Source organism: Remersonia thermophila, chromosome 2 (assembly GCF_042764415.1).
Source record: "Remersonia thermophila strain ATCC 22073 chromosome 2, whole genome shotgun sequence".
NCBI lineage: Eukaryota > Fungi > Ascomycota > Sordariomycetes > Sordariales > Chaetomiaceae > Remersonia > Remersonia thermophila.
This window is the reverse complement of record NC_092218.1, coordinates 4,623,813-4,642,441: the sequence shown is the minus strand read 5'-3', so window position 1 is coordinate 4,642,441 and position 18,629 is coordinate 4,623,813. Positions and strand designations below refer to the sequence as shown.

The following is an 18,629-nucleotide window of genomic DNA, read 5'->3' as shown; positions in this document are numbered from 1 at the left end:
CCGCTGGAGAACGCGGGGGCGGACTTGCGACAACGGGCCGCCGTGCCTGATCGTCTAATACCGCACTCGGTATTACTCCGCATGAGCAGGCCGTGGACGGAGGCAAGGAACTCACAGAGACGGTGTAGTTCGATGCACAGAACGATTGGAGTTGTGAGCCAGATCGGGGCAGACGGCAGCGACATTCCGGATGGATAGTCGAAGAGAGGCGGAGCCTTGGGACCAGCGCCCTCGCATCGGGTATAAGACCAAGGCAGTTCTCTCCGTGAGAGTTGGGACATCATCTCCTCCAGCAGAGCCATCCAAGCACAGTCCTCAGGTATCGAACTTCTCATCACGAGCTCCAGCATCATGAAGACCATCAGCACCGTCCTCTTCGCCGCGGGTCTCGCGACCCAGACCGCGGCGCATGCCATCTTCCAGTTTGCTGCCAGCGGAGGGACCGACTTTGGAACGTCTTGCGTTCGGATGCCGGTGGGTTGCATCACGGCTCTGAATCGAAAAACGCCATGCTGACCGCCGCAGCCCAACAACTCTCCGGTCACGAGCGTCAGCAGCAGCGACATGGCCTGCAACGTGGGCGGCTCCCGGGGCGTGTCCGGGATCTGCGAAGTAAACGGTACTATGGCTTTCCCATCTTTTCTTTTTTCTTTTCACTTCTCTCCCGAGCTTTGCAAGGCTAACTCTGCTTCCCCCTTGCTGTAGCGGGCGCCGACTTCACCGTCGAGATGCACGCCCAGCCCAACGACCGGTCGTGCGCCACCGACGCCATCGGCGGCAACCACTTTGGGCCCGTCATCGTGTACATGGCCAAGGTGGACGACGCGACGCGCGCCGACGGCGCCTCGGCGTCCTGGTTCAAGGTGGACGAGTTCGGCTACGACGCCGGCTCCAAGACCTGGGGCACCGACATGCTCAACAGGAACTGCGGCAAGCGGTCGTTCCGCATCCCGAGCAAGATCCCCTCGGGCGACTACCTGGTCCGGGCCGAGGCGATCGCGCTGCACACGGCGTTCTCGCAGGGCGGGGCCCAGTTTTACATGAGCTGCTTCGTACGTTGATCTTTCTTTAGTGCTGATGATGGCTTGGTGTGTATACGTGCGGCGCGGATGCTGACGGCCTTGGAACAGCAAGTCCGGATCAAGGGCAGCAACGGCGGCCAGCTGCCGTCTGGCGTGCGCATCCCTGGCGCCTACAGCGCGTCGGACCCGGGCATCCTCGTGGACATTTGGGGCAACGGGTTCAGCCAGTACACGATCCCGGGCCCGCGGGTCATTGACGGGAGCTTCTTCTAAAGAACAAGGCGAGGGCAAGCTCGTTCCCTGGTTGGATGCTTTGGCTTTGCTTCTTGGTGGAACGACGCTGCGGGTGCTCGGTACGGCGGGGAGAGGTTGGGGGGTGGACGGTTGGTATGGTAGCTTTGTAGCTTATTATACCGCATCTGAGTTCAAAACAAGATTGTTGGATGTCATTGATCAAAAGGAACCCGATGTTTCTCCGTCCGTCCAAGGGATGACGACTTTTGGTACCTGCATGTCGGATGCCGGAGTGTTGGGGGGGAGTGGGCTCTCGGCTCCAGCTGGTAACTATTACCGTTAAGCGTCCCGGAGCCGTGGGGCCAAATGCCGAACTTGCTCCGTCTGCCGTGTCGCCCCGCTTTCGTTCCGTTCGCTCATCTTCATCATCCCGCGCCAACGCCAACCCTCACTTGGTTATGCTGCTGCGAGGCTCGCTTCATCGCCAATCCAGCCCCCTAGCAAGACCCCTGGGACTTACATCGCAACGCATCTTTTTCCCCATCTCACACGACAACTTGTTCACCAACACCCCGTCAACCCCAATCGCCTCCCGACCCCTCACCCACAGCGCATCGCGCCTCGGCAAGATGACGCCCAAGCCCAAAACCCAAGAACCCGTCATAACGTCCATCACGGACCTCTCGCCTGCCGACTCCAGATGGGTGACCCTCCGCAAGATCTCGTACATTGACCAAACCGGCACGCCGCGCACCTGGGAGGTCGCCTCGCGCAAGACCCGCGCCAAGTCGGCCGGCATCGACGCCGTGGCCATGGGCAACATCCTGCTGCACCCCGCTCGCCCGCCGGCAACCCTCGTGGTCATCCAGTACCGCCCTCCCCTCGACGCCTACACGGTCGAGTGGCCCGCCGGGCTGGTCGACGAGGGGGAGACGCCGGAGCAGGCGGCCGTCCGGGAGTTTCGGGAGGAGACGGGCTACGAGTGCCGCGTGGTGAGCGTGACGCCCGTGCTGGCGGCGGACCCGGGGCTGAGCAGCGCCAACATGAAGCTGGTCATGGTGGAGGCGAACCTGAGGGAAGGGGAGAACGAGGGGCAGCTGCCGGAGCAGAGGCTGGAGGACGGGGAGAACATCGAGCGGGTGGTGATCCCGCTGTCGGAGCTGTACCACCGGCTGGTTGAATATAGCAAGAAGGAGAGGCACGTGGTGTCGGCCAAGCTGTTCCACTGGGCGGCGGGGATGGAGTTTGCGAGGAGCGCTGGGGAAAAGTACAAGATATGAAGGGCCGGATGAGGGTGATTGCTGGCGGCAGGCGAAGGCATGGTTGGGAGGCTCATCCTCTCGTGGATGTTCACTATAGAGAATAGACCCTGGTACCACGATTCTGAAGAAAACCCAACAACCACCGAAAAAAAAGAACAAAAAATAAAAAAAAAAAAAAAAAAAAAGAGAAAGAGAGAGAAGAAACGAAAAACGAGAGACCAGATAGGTCGTCGGTATTTTTCTCACCTCGCTCTAGGTGAACCAACCCAACTGCGTTCTCGCGCCATGTCGCCAGCCCCCCCTGGGTCTGCCATAGTCCGTAACACTCTAGGCCTCTGCATTTTTTTTATCTAGTTGCCTGGCACACTACAGGCACCCGTACACGACAATCAGGTTGGCAGCCAATGGAAACCATACCCAGGGGACGCCATGGCAGCCTTCTCGCGGCGCACACCAGGAGCAGATGGGCACATATCGTAGTAGAATGTTCCAAGCAACCCAGGGCTATACAAGCAGCCTGCTGTATGGGTCCATCCCCACACGATAGGCCAGCCACAAGGTTGTTCGACCTAATTTGCCACGGCCTCAGGGGTCAACGTAGCCATGAATCCCATCCCTCGTTCTGAATGCACCTGGAAACGACCGTACGCAGCACCGTGAAGGTTGGTGGCGAACGGTTAGCCGTGGGCCGTGGGTAGCGGTTGAGCAGCCCCGGTGACGTGGCAAAGAAATTGCGGCCATGAGATGAACGATGATGATCTTTTACGGCGTGCGTAACACGCCCCAAGACTCGGGCCCTCTGGATACAGGAACCCACGGCCATCGCCATCTGCAAACGGCGCACCGTCTCGTGTCGATATGGGACGAAGCCATCCCTACCAGCGGCGGGGAAGATACTAATCAGTCTCTAGATACCTGCTGTATCTGCCTTGCCTGACATTCCCCAAGCTTTCGAATGCGGGGGTTGCATTTAGGTTTCCCTCGTCTCCCCACTCCGAGTCGCGTGAATGCCGTGGGTGCAGCGCGCTGGCGAACCGGAGCCAAAACGGGGGGGAGGGGAGGGGTGTTGTCGGGCTGCAGCCCCATCTAGTGTAATGCACGACATCATGAGACTCAAGGGATGGTGGATGGTCGTTCGGATTCTCCGGAAGATGACAACACATACAAGAGTCATGTCCAGCGCGAGCAACGTCATCGCTCCTCCTCCCCCTTCCTCCCAGGCGCATGAAGCGGAACAAGCAGCGTGTAGCAGCTCCACGGCGTTTCAGAGCCGGCCAAGCTGGGCCAACGGGGAGGACGGTCGGGGGCCGAATCGGATGCAGCAGCGAGGAGCGGCATGACAAGGATGATTGAAGTGGGCGAGGTTCATGCTACACTACTGCACTGCTGCGCTAGCCACTGTACGTACGAGGGTACGCTATTGATAGGACCTACCTACGCGGTACACAGTACACAGTGTAAGGGGGAGAAGGGGGGGGGGGGGTTTGGGAGTTCCCCGTTCCCGGCATGCCGTGTCCCCTCTCCTGGGGTTCGAGAACATAACAAGGTCGGGTCTATAAACATAGAGAGCAGCAAGTTGGCCGATCATTCAGGGCTGTTGCATGCGACCTGCGACATGCGGGCATGCGGCATGCAGAAAAGGAGAACACGTGGAAGGGTGGACAAGAAGGCCGCGAGCCAGCGGTGGTTTGGCCGTTTCTTTTTTGTGTGCGTTTGGTCGAACACAGGGTTCCACGCGGCGCAGGCCGGCGCAGGCGAGCGCAGGCCAGCGCAGGCCAGGCCAGCGCAGGTCAGCCGATGCACAACACAGTACGAGCCCAGAGGGCTGCCCCACTTTTCGCCGGGTGTGCACGGTTGCCAGGGCGCCAATGGCTCTGTCGGCTGGCGCATGCAACAAATCAGGAGGCGGGACGGGCGGGCGACGCAGCAGTGCCAAGCCAAACATCCCTCCCGCTGGATGGGGATCTTCCTTCTTCTGACATCGACAATCCGACAATCCGACATTCTACAACAACACCACCACCACCACCGCCGCCGCCGCCCGCTACCCGACCAACGACTGCGACGACGACAGCAACGCTCGCGCGGTCCTCAGGAAGGAACGAGAAAAAACAGGTAAGTAAAGAGGCCGCTAGGCGCGCCTCGAAACCGCACACACGGCCCACCGACGACGGCGCCGCCATCGTCCCACGGCGCCCGTCTTCCTCGATCGCACCCACTCTCCCGCACACACCGCCACTGTGCGTTCCATAGTCAGTCAGCGAATCCGCCCGATCGGGTGCTTCGCTGCGCCTGACGACCGCCACCCCCAAAGGCCGACCAACGTTGAGCGAGCGCACGCCGACCACACAACCACACCACCGGCCTTGAGCGACCGTCGACAATAATCATTTTTTAGTTTTTTTTTTGTTTTTCTTTTATCTTTCCTGCAGAACCCCGACGCTCCTTTGCATTTTCCTTTTGTCCGTCACCCATGCCCCACCCCGCAGCGCAACCCGCCGCTGCATAACGCCATGTCGGAACCGCCATCGTCGCCGCCGCGAGCCGGCGCCAGCCTCGAGGATGCGCTGGCATGGTACAAGTCGCAGTACGAGACGCTCGAGGCCGAGCTGGCAGAGTTCCAGACCTCGAGCAAGGAGCTGGAGGCCGAGCTCGAGAAGGACCTGGACGCTGCCGACAAGCGGGAGCGGGCGCTGCGGCAAAAAGCCGAGGAGCTGAGCTACGAGGTTGAAGAGTGGAAGGTACGCCGCCGCCAGCGCTGCCGCCCAGCCGCCCTCGCATGACGATGACGCTGACACCAGGGGGTTTTTTTTTTCTTTTCTTTTTTTGCGCAGCGCAAATACAAGGAGTCCAAGGCCGAGGCCAACTCGGCGCAGAACGCCCTCGAGAAGGAGATCACGAACCTGCGCGAGGCCAACCGGACCCTCCAGCTCAAGCTGCGCGACATCGAGGTGGCCAACGATGATTTCGAGCGACAGGCGCGGCACACGACCTCGTCGCTCGAGGACCTCGAGTCCAAGTACAACGTGGCGATCGAACGGTCCGTCATGCTGGAGGAGGAGATCAAGATCGGCGAGCAGGAACGCGAGCAGCTCCGCGTCGAGTCGCAGCGCCTTCGCGAAGAGCTGGCCGACCTCAAGATCGAAGCCGAAATTCTGCAGGACAAGCTCAAGAAGCAAGAGACGCACATCTCGAGCCTGTCGACCGACGCGTCGTCGATCCCCGGCTCGCCGTCCTTCTGCAACTCGCCGCACTCGACCGCCAGCTCGCCCATGATCATGACGCCGCCCGACCTCAAGGCGCTCTCGGCCGAAGATGCCACCTCGGAGCTCCAGGATCCTCCGTCGCCGCCCATGTCTGACGCCTCCATCTCGCTGCCCAGGATCGGCGGGCTCAAGACGCCCATGCCCGGCCGCAAGGGCCGGCTGCCCTCGGCCGACACCAGCATCACGCCCAAGCAGCGCTCCTTCACGCCGTCTACCACCACCACCACCGGGTCGCGCCTGACCCGCACCGCCTCGGTATCTTCCAGCGCCTCCCGCTCGACGACGCACCGACCGACGGCCACGCAACCCAGCCGCACCGCCTCCAAACGCGTGCCCACGTCCAACTCGCTCACCCAGATCCGCCACCTCACGGCCCAGATGGCTCGTCTCGAGGCCCGCGTCCAGTCGGCGCGCGCCAAGCTCCCGGCCACGGGCGCGCCCGCAAGCCCCCCGCCGCGATCTTCCCCCCGCCCCTTCGCCCCGTCCCACGTCACCATCCGCAGCCGGAAGCGCTCCACCGGCTCCAACGCCTCCAGCGTCACCAGCTCCGACATGACGACGCCGTCCCAGCCGCGGCACGCCCCGTCCGACTCGCGAAGCAGCATCAAGTCCTCGTCGTCGGCGGCAGGGACCAAACACGTCCCCCGCCTGAGCACGTCCGGCGTGTCCCGCCTCTCCTTGGGCCCGCTTCCCAACCGCAACCCTACCTCGGCCCCGACGATCAACGCCGGCCCCACGAGCCACCCCTCTGACCACGACTACTCCCGTCCCAGCTCCCGCGCGAGCGTCACCTCGGGCCCGACGTACGCGCGTCCCGCGTCGCGCGCCGACTCCCACGCGACGCACCACACCGGCATCCCCGCGCGACCCATGAGCCGCGCCAGCCTCTCGGGCACCCGCACCCCGCTCGGCATCAGCCGGCCGCGCAGCAGCCTCAGCACGCACGCCCACAACAACAGCATCTCGGGCGGCTACCCGACCTACGCCACGGCGGCCGAGGCGGAAGCGGCCGAGGCCGAGGACGAGGTGGGCGAGTTCCGCGCCCGCACGCCAAGCCGGCGGGGGACCTACACGAGGATGGAGATGGAAGCCGTCATGAGCGGCATTCCTCTGCCCGGCGGCAACCACTCAGGAATCCCTCTCCCCGGGAGCGGCGCCAGGAGGCTGAGCAGCGGGAGCGTGTCGTCGACAGGTTCCGGCGGCTTGGGACTCCGGAGGACTAGCGCGACCACGAGACCCAAGCCGCCGGCCGCCGTCATCACGGGGGATTTGGGGGAGACGTATTGATTCGACGGGCCCCTCTCTACCTATGGTGGGCTGATGATGGGTTGGTGAGCTGTTGTTTGACGGGGGGTTATTGATTATCGATTTATTAGTGACCGCATTTGCGGTTTTCCCCTTCTTTTTTTTTTCTTTTTCTTTGTTTCGATATATCCAATGTTTTTGTCTCGGGAGGCTGGGTATTAGCGATTGCATTACCTGCCGGGTGGATCGGTGTCCATGATTTTTTTTTACTAGAACGAGAGAGACAGAACATAGTCACACACACACAGAGACAGAAGCTGGAGCAAGGGGGGGAGGGAAGAGGCGGAGAAGAAGAAGTTTGGATGGTTATCACATCATGATACACACTGAGCACCACCACCGACACCACCACTACCACAGAATGTAGCTGCACACAGCACAGAGAGCAACAAGAGAAGGAAGGAGGATAGTTGTGCTCTTGGAGGATGAACGGGAAAGGGAGGAATATATCCGGAGAGGTTCTCGGTCGTCGTTTGACTGACATTGGTTGGCAGGGAGGAAGCAAATTCCCTTGGCCTGATGGACGCGCCGACCCCCCGACTCCTGACGGGAGAACGTGACGAGCGAAGATGATAAAGGGGCGGTGGAGTCAGGTCGATCGGGTTGGTTGGATGCGGAATACCTTTGGCGCTCTTTCTGCGTTTTTCCTGTCAACAATAGGGATGGCCCCGAGGGGAGGAGGGCTGGCGGTCAGGTGGTTTTGGGCAAGCATGGCATGGCGGAGAAGGGAGGGAGGGGGGGGAGGGGGGGGGGGGGGGGTTGGATGGATACCTCTTTATACGCTACTCCATTACAGTCATTTATTCTACTTTTCTTTTTCCCTTATTGTTCCTTTTCTTGATCTTTGGGTTCCCGTTCCGCCTTTCCTTTTTGTCTTTTTTTTTTTTTTTTTGTATTGTGTTTGGGTGTCTGGCGAGATGGTCGAGCACGGGCCGTGAGTGATACCCCGTTTCTTTTTCTTTGCTTCGATTGGGAGACGACGGGAAGGTTGTGTTTTGTGCATGGATGGATGGATGGATGGATGGATGGATATCTCTGCCACGTCCGTTCTGTGCGCCCGATGCGCACGCATGCGTGGCGGCGCCGTTGGAAGGCGTTGGACGCCCCGGCTGGGTGCAGTGTTCAGGTTCCATCCATCGTCTTGATCACGAGATCGGAAGAGGAAGTGTTCATGGCGAACGGTCCAGGGCTGAGAGAATCTTGTTGCCCGGATCAGGGACATAAGATGCCGTGCGTCGTTGTTGTGCCGGATCAAGCAGGAAGCGTCGCATAGCTATCATCTACACAGTACATATAGACTCGATGCCGATGCCCTGTACATCGTGTAGAACCCTGTCAAGTAACTACACAGTCCACCAAGGGTATAGACAGACTTGGCTTCCATGTAATCCTTGCGAAGTTCCGTCAGACCCTGGTGCGGTAGTATTATGCAGCCATGTCCTCGATGATAGCGGGCCTTTCAGGGCACTGTTACGTCTTTGGGAAGGTTGTAGGCCTTCCTAGAATAGGTGTTGAGCGGCGTCCGAGCGCATGGGGTTCGCATCGGGTCGGGTCGGGGGCGTTAAGGTTATCGATAACAGGGGGGGGGGATGATGTCACCAGGCGCGCCAGCTTCTCAGCCCAGACGGCCTCGGCCCGGAGATGACATCCATGGGTTACCATTCACCCACCGGTCCCATCAACGTTGGGGTTTTGGGACTTCTTGGTATGCTCCATGGCAGCGCGACCTCGGATGTGGACACGGCGGGAAATGTTGTATTTTTGGGGATATCATGGGCTTCTTGCCCAGGAGCAACAAAGGGAGATGAACAGCATGCATGGATGTCCTCTCTGCCCACCGTTAACGGAGGGGCTTGCATGACCCGTTGGATATCCAAGACAAACGGGTTGACCCTTTGAGGATGTCAAACGGCGCGAGTCAAACTCCACACCGCCTTCCGGGAACTTGATTGCCAACGCATCCAAGACGTTGTTCCTCACTGGGCGCTCCCGGCATCGTTTCTGTATCGGAGAGTGGGTCGCCACGGACCCTTCCAGTTGATATGAAACCCCGTGCAAACGAGCACTGTTGCAGGTTCCAAGCCGGCCGTCGAATCCTGAATCCTGTACCGTGTAGTGTCGTCTACGCCGAACCTCCTATAATACTATACACAGTACTTACTATCGAGCGATGCCCAGCGGCCTCACCAAACCAGTTCGCTCTGCGCAGATACGCAGTACACAACAGGCCGGGAACCTACGGGGGACGCTGCTCTGGTTCCCCGCCAACAGCCCGTCAAGCTGCCATAGAGCCGGAACCATCCGTAAAGGTGCTCGGCCATGGATGGCCTTGATGTCGCCGCGGCTCGGCAGTCGTGCGCCAGCCGTTCGTCCGCCCATCCGATCGCTGTGGAAGGCAGAGCGTCCTGGCTGAAAAGCATCCAGCGGACAATGTTGGGGAGTTGCGGGGCCGAGCTAGCCCCCCCTTGCACAGCAAACCGGCCCTCGCTCGATCGGAGAGACCGGGGCCCGCGGGTGTCCGGGGTAAGGGGTGGGGCTCTCAACAATTGGGGATTCTGACACCTCGAAGGGCGACCAGCTCGACGCCTCAACAACGGGCGTGCGTGCAAAAACGGGACAAAAAACAAGCCTGGGAGGATTTCCAGCGGCCCGTCGTTCATGCGCGAAAGGGGATCGCTGGGACGGGAATTTTGAAGACGGACGCCGCGGCCCCGATGGCCTCCCTCGCCACGACCCTGCTGAGGGCTCTGCTGTCAAGCGTAGCGTTCCCCGCGGTTAGCACCGGGGGCTCCACCGAGATGATCTCCCGTCAGGGGGGGCCAGGTGGAAATGGTTGAATCGTCGAGTTTTCGCTTGTTGAGATGGGTTTACCGTTGTCCCCTCCATGCCCCACCATCCCCGGGGGCTCGAATCGCAACTTGACAACAAGGCTGCTTGCTTGGCTGCCGATAAGTTCTCCGTGATCCAGAGAGACCCCATCAAGAGGATCAAGAGGTGAGATCAAGCGAAGAGCAGCGCAGCAAAACCCAAGTTAGACAAGAAGGGAATGCATTCGATGGGATTCGCTGGTCCGTCCGACACCGCATGCATACTTCTCAGACCGGACCATGGAGGTTGGCCAAGGGGAAGTCAGTAAGATGTTGCTGCTTTACTGTACCATGGCCCAGTCCGAAGCTTTCCCACACAGTAAGCAGGCTGGGGACGAGAAAAGGCTCAGCAGCTCAGCAGCCATCGGATAGCCGTGGCAGACGACATCCATCGTAGCTGGTGCATCACACCATCAAAACTCGGCAAAGGTCCAATTTGACCTTTCGCCGTTTTGTATCGTGTACCTACCTCGTCGTGCGGTGCGGTTGCTTGACAGGATCCTCGATAGGTAAGGTGGTGACGGGATGACAGGAACAGTGGGTCAAAGATGCCACTTTTTTTTTGACGATCTTGGTTCAGACAGCTTTTTGGCGGAAAGCGTCGAGGGGGGACAGCGCTCTTGGCGTCGATCCGTCCCATGTTGAGGTGCCTTGGGTACCTACACAGTAGGTACTGAGTACGTTCTATAGCAGGATGGATGCCGCCAACTCCACGACACGAACAACTTGTTTAAAGATGTCGAGAAGAAGAAGTTAAAGAAAGGAGATAAAAAAGAAACAAAGAAAGATTTTGATTTTCCAACTGCCACTTCGTACATAGGACCATTCATGCAACAAAAAGCAGCAAGGTACCTTACTACTACCTACCTAACCTTAGGTACCTAGGCAGCCCGATGCGTCCAATCCCGGGGCGTCTAATGTGCCCATGTCGCTTTCTGCCCGGCGAGCCAGTTCCACGGCTGTCCGAGCCCCACTTTCCGTCCCACAGTGCCGCGATTGAGTCCAGATTTCCCAATTCCTGTCCCACCAGAAAGTCGGCGCCGTTCCTGGGACCTGATGGACATTCTTGTACATTTCGATTCCCGGCCTTCCTCGAGTCTCCCCTCCTCCCTCTTTTCCCCCCCCCTCCACTTTCCTGTAGCTTTCTCTCCCTCCCTCCCTCCCATTCCTTTCTCCTACTCCTTCTGCCGTTACAACTCTTCTCGGCAAAAGACGTCACGGGGCCACGAGATCCAACCCTCCTCTCCTCTCTTGTACGCCGAGTGTAGTGTGGCCCGTCTCCCTACTTCTCCTCCTCCACGCCCCTCCCATTCCTCCACGAGACGGTGGGCAGTCGAACACATCTCACGCCAGACTGCATCTCCCATACTCACCCCAAGGTTGGCACAGCTCCAAAAAGAATCAGGCCTGCTCGACGCATTCGTTCCGAGCTAACTCGGCCAACCGTCGAAGCCTAGCAGTCCATTGCCCCGCCATCACCGCACGATCCGTGGTCCGGCGCCATCGGCTCGCAGCAGCCCCCTAATACCCGCCCTCGAGGTCCGCACAAAGTGGTATTATTCTTGTTTCATCCCTCCCTCTCAGACACTTGACACTCGCCCGTCATGACCGAGTCAAACGGCGTCCGGAACGGCGTGACCGTTCCCGTGGCCAACGGCAAGACCACATACGCCGAGAAGCACAAGCTGCCCAGCCATTTCATCGGCGGGAATAGGTTGGAGAACGCCCCTCCCTCCAAGGTCAAGGACTTTGTCGCCAGCCATGACGGTCACACCGTCATCACAAATGTGAGCCCGACCCCCCTGCCCGGGAACCGGACTCCCGGTGTTCCTCTGACCAGAACCCACGGCTGACGCTCAACGTCCCAGGTCTTGATCGCCAACAACGGTATCGCCGCCGTCAAGGAGATCCGCTCCGTACGGAAATGGGCGTACGAGACGTTCGGCGACGAGCGCGCCATCAAGTTCACGGTCATGGCCACACCAGAAGACCTGCAGGCCAACGCCGACTACATCCGCATGGCGGACCACTACGTCGAGGTCCCTGGCGGCACAAACAACCACAACTATGCCAACGTCGAGCTCATCGTCGACGTTGCCGAGCGCATGGACGTCCATGCCGTTTGGGCCGGCTGGGGCCACGCCTCGGAGAACCCCAAGCTGCCAGAGTCCCTGGCCGCGTCCCCCAAGAAGATCGTCTTCATCGGGCCGCCAGGCTCTGCCATGCGCTCGCTCGGCGACAAGATCTCGTCCACCATCGTCGCCCAGCATGCCGACGTGCCCACCATCCCGTGGTCCGGCACCGGTGTCAGAGAGGTCAAGATCGACGACAACGGCCTCGTCACGGTGCCCGATGACGTCTACCTCAAGGGCTGCGTCAGCTCATGGCAGGAGGGTCTCGAGAAGGCCCGCGAGATCGGCTTCCCCGTCATGATCAAGGCCTCGGAAGGCGGCGGCGGCAAGGGTATCCGCAAGGTGACGGACGAGTCAACGTTTGAGGAGCTCTACAAGGCGGCTGCCAGCGAGATTCCCGGCTCACCCATCTTCATCATGAAGCTGGCTGACAGCGCCCGCCACCTCGAGGTCCAGCTGCTCGCTGACCAGTACGGCAACAACATCTCGCTCTTTGGCCGCGACTGCTCGGTCCAGCGCCGTCACCAAAAGATCATCGAGGAGGCTCCCGTCACGATTGCCAAGCCGGCCACCTTCCGCGCCATGGAGGAGGCGGCCGTGCGCCTCGGCAAGCTGGTGGGCTACGTCTCGGCGGGTACCGTCGAGTACCTCTACTCGCACGCCGATGACAAGTTCTATTTCCTCGAGCTCAACCCCCGGCTTCAGGTCGAGCACCCCACCACCGAGATGGTGACGGGCGTCAACCTGCCCGCCGCCCAGCTGCAGATCGCCATGGGCATCCCGCTGCACCGCATCCGGGACATCCGCCTGCTCTACGGCGTCGACCCCAAGACCGCCACCGAGATCGACTTCGAGTTCAAGAACCCCGAGAGCGAGAAGACGCAGCGCCGCCCCACCCCCAAGGGCCACACGACGGCCTGCCGCATCACCTCGGAGGACCCGGGCGAGGGCTTCAAGCCGTCCAACGGCGTGCTGCACGACCTCAACTTCCGCTCGAGCTCCAACGTCTGGGGTTACTTCTCGGTCGGCTCCGCCGGCGGCATCCACAGCTTCTCGGACTCGCAGTTTGGCCACATTTTCGCCTTTGGCGAGAACCGTGCCGCCTCGCGCAAGCACATGGTGGTGGCCCTCAAGGAGCTCAGCATTCGCGGCGACTTCCGCACCACGGTCGAGTACCTGATCAAGCTGCTCGAGACGGAGGCGTTCGAAGAAAACACCATCACCACCGGCTGGCTCGACGAGCTCATCTCCAAGAAGCTGACGGCCGAGCGTCCGGACCCCATGCTGGCCGTCGTGTGCGGTGCCGTCACCAAGGCCCACATTGCCAGCGAGGCGTGCCTGGCCGAGTACCGCGCCGGCCTCGAGAGGGGTCAGGTCCCGGCCAAGGACATCCTCAAGACGGTGTTCCCCATCGACTTCATCTACGAGGGCTACCGCTACAAGTTCACCGTGACCCGCTCCAGCAGCGACAGCTACCGTCTCTTCATCAACGGCTCCAAGTGCACCGTCGGCGTGCGCGCCCTCAGCGACGGCGGCCTGCTCGTGCTGCTCGACGGCCGCAGCCACAACGTGTACTGGAAGGAGGAGGTGGCGGCCACTCGCCTGTCGGTCGATGGAAAGACGTGCCTTCTGGAGCAGGAGAACGACCCAACCCAGCTCCGTACCCCTTCGCCCGGCAAGCTGGTCAAGTACACGGTCGAGGATGGCGCCCACGTGCGCTCGGGCCAGACCTTCGCCGAGGTGGAGGTCATGAAGATGTACATGCCCTTGATTGCCCAGGAGGACGGCATCGTTCAGCTGATAAAGCAGCCCGGTGCCACCCTTGAGGCCGGCGACATCTTGGGCATCCTCGCCCTCGACGACCCCAGCCGCGTCAAGCAGGCCCAGCCCTTCCTCGGCCAGCTGCCCGAGTACGGCCCCCCGGTCATCGTCGGCACCAAGCCGTCGCAGCGCTTCGCCGTCACCTACGGCACTTTGCGCAACATCCTGCTCGGCTTCGATAACCAGGTCGTCATGCTGGACACCCTGCGCGAGCTGGTTGCCGTTCTGCGCGACCCCAAGCTGCCCTACAGCGAGTTCGCCGCCCAGTTCTCGGCTCTGCACGCCCGCATGCCCAACAAGCTTGACACCCAGTTCTCTCAGGTGATTGACCGCGCCACCCAACGCGGCGCCGAGTTCCCCGCCCGCAGCCTGTCCAAGACGTTCCAGCGTTTCCTGGACGAGCACGTCGACTCCAAGGCCGACGCCGACACCCTGCGTGCCACCCTGGCTCCACTTAGCGAGGTCATCGACAAGTACGCCGAGGGCCAAAAGGCCCACGAGCTCAATGTCATCTCGGACCTGCTCTCGCAGTACGCCGACGTCGAACGCCTCTTCTCGGGCCGCCGCCTGCAGGACGAGGAGGTTATCCTGCGCCTGCGCGACCAAAAGAAGGACGACATCGCCAGCGTCGTGCAGACGGTGCTGTCGCACAGCCGTGTCGCCGCCAAGAACTCGCTCGTGCTGGCCATCCTCGAGGAGTACCGCCCGAACAAGCCCAACGTCGGCCCCGTCGGCAAGACCCTGCGGCCCATTCTGCGGCGCCTTGCCGAGCTTGAGTCTCGCCAGACGGCCAAGGTGTCCCTCAAGGCCCGCGAGGTGCTTATTCAGTGCTCGCTGCCGTCGCTGGAGGAGCGCCGCGCCCAGATGGAGCACATCTTGCGCTCCTCGGTCGTCGAGTCGCGCTACGGCGAGACGGGTTGGGATCACCGCGAGCCCAACCTCGACGTCATCAAGGAGGTGGTGGATTCCAAGTACACCGTGTTCGACGTGCTCACGCTCTTCTTTGCCCACGACGACTCTTGGGTGTCGCTGGCCGCTCTCGAGACGTACGTCCGCCGTGCCTACCGTGCGTACCACATCAAGAAGGTCGAGTATCACCACGAGGAAGACACTCCTTCCTTCGTCTCTTGGGACTTCACCCTGCGCAAGATCGGCCAGACCGAGTTTGGCTTCCCCGTGCAGTCCAACGCCCCCTCGACGCCCACCACGCCGGTCGAGGGTAGCTTTGGCCGCATCAGCTCCATCAGCGACATGTCGTACCTGTCGCGCAAGACGCAGGACGAGCCGACCCGCAAGGGTGTCATCATCCCCTGCCGGTACCTGGACGACGCCGAGGACGTGCTCTCTCGGGCCCTCGAGACGCTGCCTCTGCCCCTGGGCGCCCGCAAGAAGAGCGGCTTCCTGACCGACCTCAGCGAGAAGCGCCGTCCCGCCCAGCTGCCGTCGGTCGCCACCGGCTCCGACGAGCTTTCCGCCGTCGTCAACATTGCCATCCGCGATGCCGAAGGCCGCAGCGATGACGACATGCTCAAGGAGATCGTTCCGCTCGTGCAGCGGTTCAAGGACGAGCTCTTCTCGCGCCGCGTGCGCCGCCTGACGTTCATCTGCGGCCGCAACGATGGTGCGTACCCGGGCTACTTCACGTTCCGCGGTCCCAACTACATCGAGGACGACAGCATCCGTCACATTGAGCCGTCGCTGGCCTTCCAGCTCGAGCTCGGTCGTCTGTCCAAGTTCAAGATCCGTCCCGTCTTTACCGAGAACAAGAACATTCACGTCTACGAAGGCATCGGCAAGGACGTCGACACGGACCGCCGCTTCTTTACGCGCGCCGTCATCCGTCCGGGTAGGCTTCGCGACGAGATCCCCACGGCCGAGTACCTCACCTCGGAGGCGGACCGCGTCATCAACGACATCTTTGACGCCCTGGAAATCATCGGCACCAGCAACTCGGATCTCAACCACATGTTCATCAACTTCAGCCCCATCTTCCAGCTGCAGCCGCAGGAGGTGGAGCAATCGCTCCAGGGCTTCCTGGACCGCTTCGGCCTTCGCGCCTGGCGCCTTCGTGTCTCACAGGTCGAGATCCGCATCATCTGCACGAACCCGGCCACCGGCATGCCGTATCCACTGCGCGTCATCATCACCAACACGTCGGGCTACGTGATCCAGGTCGAGCTGTACGCCGAGCGCCGCTCCGAAAAGGGCGAATGGGTCTTCCACTCGATCGGCGGCACCACCAAGATCGGCTCCATGCACCTCCTGCCCGTGTCGACGCCCTATCCGACCAAGAACTGGCTGCAGCCCCGCCGTTACAAGGCGCACATCATGGGCACCCAGTACGTCTACGACTTCCCCGACCTGTTCCGCCACGCCATCGAGAGCAGCTGGACCGAGGCCATCAAGCGCAACCCGAACCTCGCCAGCCGCCGGCCTCCGCAGGGCGAGTGCATCGAATACAGCGAGCTTGTCCTCGACGACCACGACAATCTCACCGAGGTGTCTCGCGATCCGGGCAACAACAGCTGCGGCATGGTGGGTTGGCTTATCACGGGCCGCACCCCCGAGTACCCTGACGGGCGCCGCTTCGTGGTGATCGCCAACGACATCACGTACAACATCGGCTCGTTCGGGCCCAAGGAGGATAACTTCTTCTTCAAGTGCACCGAGCTGGCCCGCAAGCTCGGCATCCCGCGCATCTATCTGTCGGCCAACTCGGGTGCCCGCCTCGGCCTCGCCACGGAGCTTATGCCGCACTTTGAGGTTGCCTGGAACGACCCGGAGCGCCCCGAGACCGGCTTCCGCTACCTGTACCTCAAGGACGAGGCCAGGGCGCGCTTCGAGAACGAGGTTATCACCGAGGAGGTGGTGGAGGACGGCGAGCGCCGCCACAAGATCGTCACCATCGTCGGTGCCGAAGACGGCCTCGGCGTGGAGTGCCTGCGCGGGTCCGGCCTCATCGCCGGCGCCACGAGCCGCGCCTATAACGACATCTTCACCTGCACCCTTGTGACGTGCCGCTCCGTCGGCATCGGCGCGTACCTGGTGCGCCTGGGCCAGCGTGCCGTGCAGATCGAGGGCCAGCCCATCATCCTTACGGGCGCCCCGGCCTTGAACAACCTGCTCGGCCGCGAGGTGTACACGTCCAACCTGCAGCTCGGCGGCACCCAGATCATGTACCGCAACGGCGTGTCCCACCTTACCGCCAACGACGATCTTGCCGGCGTTGAGAAGATCCTGCAGTGGATGTCGTTCATCCCGGAGCGCCGCAACGCCCCGCTGCCCATCATCAACAGCGTCGACTCGTGGGACCGCGAGGTTGTCTACACGCCGGCCCAGAAGCAGCCCTATGATGTGCGGTGGATGATTGGCGGCCGCCAGAGCGAGGACGGCGGCTTCGAGCCGGGCCTGTTCGACCGCGACTCGTTCGTCGAAACCCTCGGCGGCTGGGCCCGCACCGTCGTGGTCGGTCGCGCCCGCCTCGGGGGCATCCCCATGGGCGTCATCGCGGTCGAGACGCAGTCGGTCGAGAACGTGACGCCTGCCGACCCCGCCAACCCTGACTCGATCGAGCAGGTGACCATCGAGGCCGGCGGTGTGTGGTACCCCAACTCGGCCTTCAAGACGGCCCAGGCGATCCGCGACTTCAACCATGGCGAGCAGCTGCCTCTGATGATCCTGGCCAACTGGCGCGGTTTCTCAGGCGGCCAGCGCGACATGTACAACGAGGTCCTCAAGTACGGTTCCTTCATCGTCGACGCCCTCGTCGACTTCGAGCAGCCCGTCTTCATCTACATTCCGCCCTTCGGCGAGCTGCGCGGCGGCTCGTGGGTCGTCGTCGACCCCACCATCAACCCGGCCGTCATGGAAATGTACGCCGACGTGGACGCCCGCGGTGGCGTGCTCGAGCCCGAGGGCATCATCGGCATCAAGTACCGCAAGGACAAGCAGCTGGCCACCATGGCCCGCCTCGACGCCAAGTACGCCCACCTGAAGAAGCAGATGACCAAGGAGGGTCTGTCCAAGGAGGAGATCGAGGACATCAAGAAGCAGATGACGGAGCGCGAGCAGCAGCTCCTGCCCGTCTATGCGCAGATCTCGCTGCAGTACGCCGACCTTCACGACCGCGCCGGCCGCATGAAGGCCAAGGGCGTCATCCGCGAGGTGCTCGAGTGGCGCAACGCTCGCCGCTTCTTCTACTGGCGCGTGCGCCGGAGGCTCAACGAGGAGTTCATCCTGCGCAAGATGGCGGCGGCTGCCTCGCCTACGGCTCCCAAGCCCGACAACGGCGTCGAAACGCGTCGCCGCCACCTCAAGCTTATCGAGGCGTGGAGCGGGATTGCCAACTTCAACACGGCCGACCGTGAAGTGACGGAGTGGTACGAGCACAACAGGAAGCTGTTGAGCGAGAAGGTGGAGGCGCTCAAGAGCGAGGCGATTGCGGCCGAGATGAGGGAGTTGGTGCAGCGCGCTGCTAAGGACAAGCAAGGACAGAACGCGCCCAACGCGGCATGGGAGGGCGTGAGGGATATGTTGAGGGTCATGCCGGTTGAGGAGAGGGAGAAGGTGCTGGAGTACCTGAAGCATGTTTAGGAGAGTGCTGAGCAAGGTGTCGTCGGGGTTTCATCCCTAACGTTGGCTGATGGAGGGTGGTTGGGAATGTCATGAGGGAAACGCTGCGGCAAATTGAAAAGGGATGGGACGGATGAGCATAGATATG

General features: G+C 61.5%; 4 protein-coding genes across 4 annotated transcripts; all 4 read left to right on the top strand.

Annotated features, from left to right (window-relative positions):
- Positions 1-351: 351 nt before the first annotated feature.
- VTJ83DRAFT_2742 (uncharacterized protein) lies at positions 352-1,295 on the top strand (the record flags this gene model as incomplete). The annotated part of the gene is made up of 4 exons (XM_071009046.1): positions 352-474; positions 526-619; positions 706-1,052; positions 1,131-1,295. 4 exons carry the CDS (start codon positions 352-354, stop codon positions 1,293-1,295), a joined length of 729 nt encoding a protein of 242 aa, XP_070869282.1.
- Positions 1,296-1,885: 590 nt separating this feature from the next.
- VTJ83DRAFT_2741 (uncharacterized protein) lies at positions 1,886-2,536 on the top strand (the record flags this gene model as incomplete). The annotated part of the gene is made up of 1 exon (XM_071009045.1): positions 1,886-2,536. The coding sequence occupies one exon, from the start codon at positions 1,886-1,888 to the stop codon at positions 2,534-2,536; it is 651 nt and encodes a 216-aa protein (XP_070869281.1).
- Positions 2,537-5,031: 2,495 nt separating this feature from the next.
- VTJ83DRAFT_2740 (uncharacterized protein) lies at positions 5,032-7,071 on the top strand (the record flags this gene model as incomplete). Its single annotated transcript, XM_071009044.1, has 2 exons — positions 5,032-5,259; positions 5,353-7,071. The coding sequence occupies 2 exons, from the start codon at positions 5,032-5,034 to the stop codon at positions 7,069-7,071; spliced, it is 1,947 nt and encodes a 648-aa protein (XP_070869280.1).
- Positions 7,072-11,560: 4,489 nt separating this feature from the next.
- On the top strand, positions 11,561-18,502 carry VTJ83DRAFT_2739 (uncharacterized protein; the record flags this gene model as incomplete). Its single annotated transcript, XM_071009042.1, has 2 exons — positions 11,561-11,743; positions 11,825-18,502. The coding sequence occupies 2 exons, from the start codon at positions 11,561-11,563 to the stop codon at positions 18,500-18,502; spliced, it is 6,861 nt and encodes a 2,286-aa protein (XP_070869279.1).
- Between the last annotated feature and the right edge of the window lie 127 nt (positions 18,503-18,629).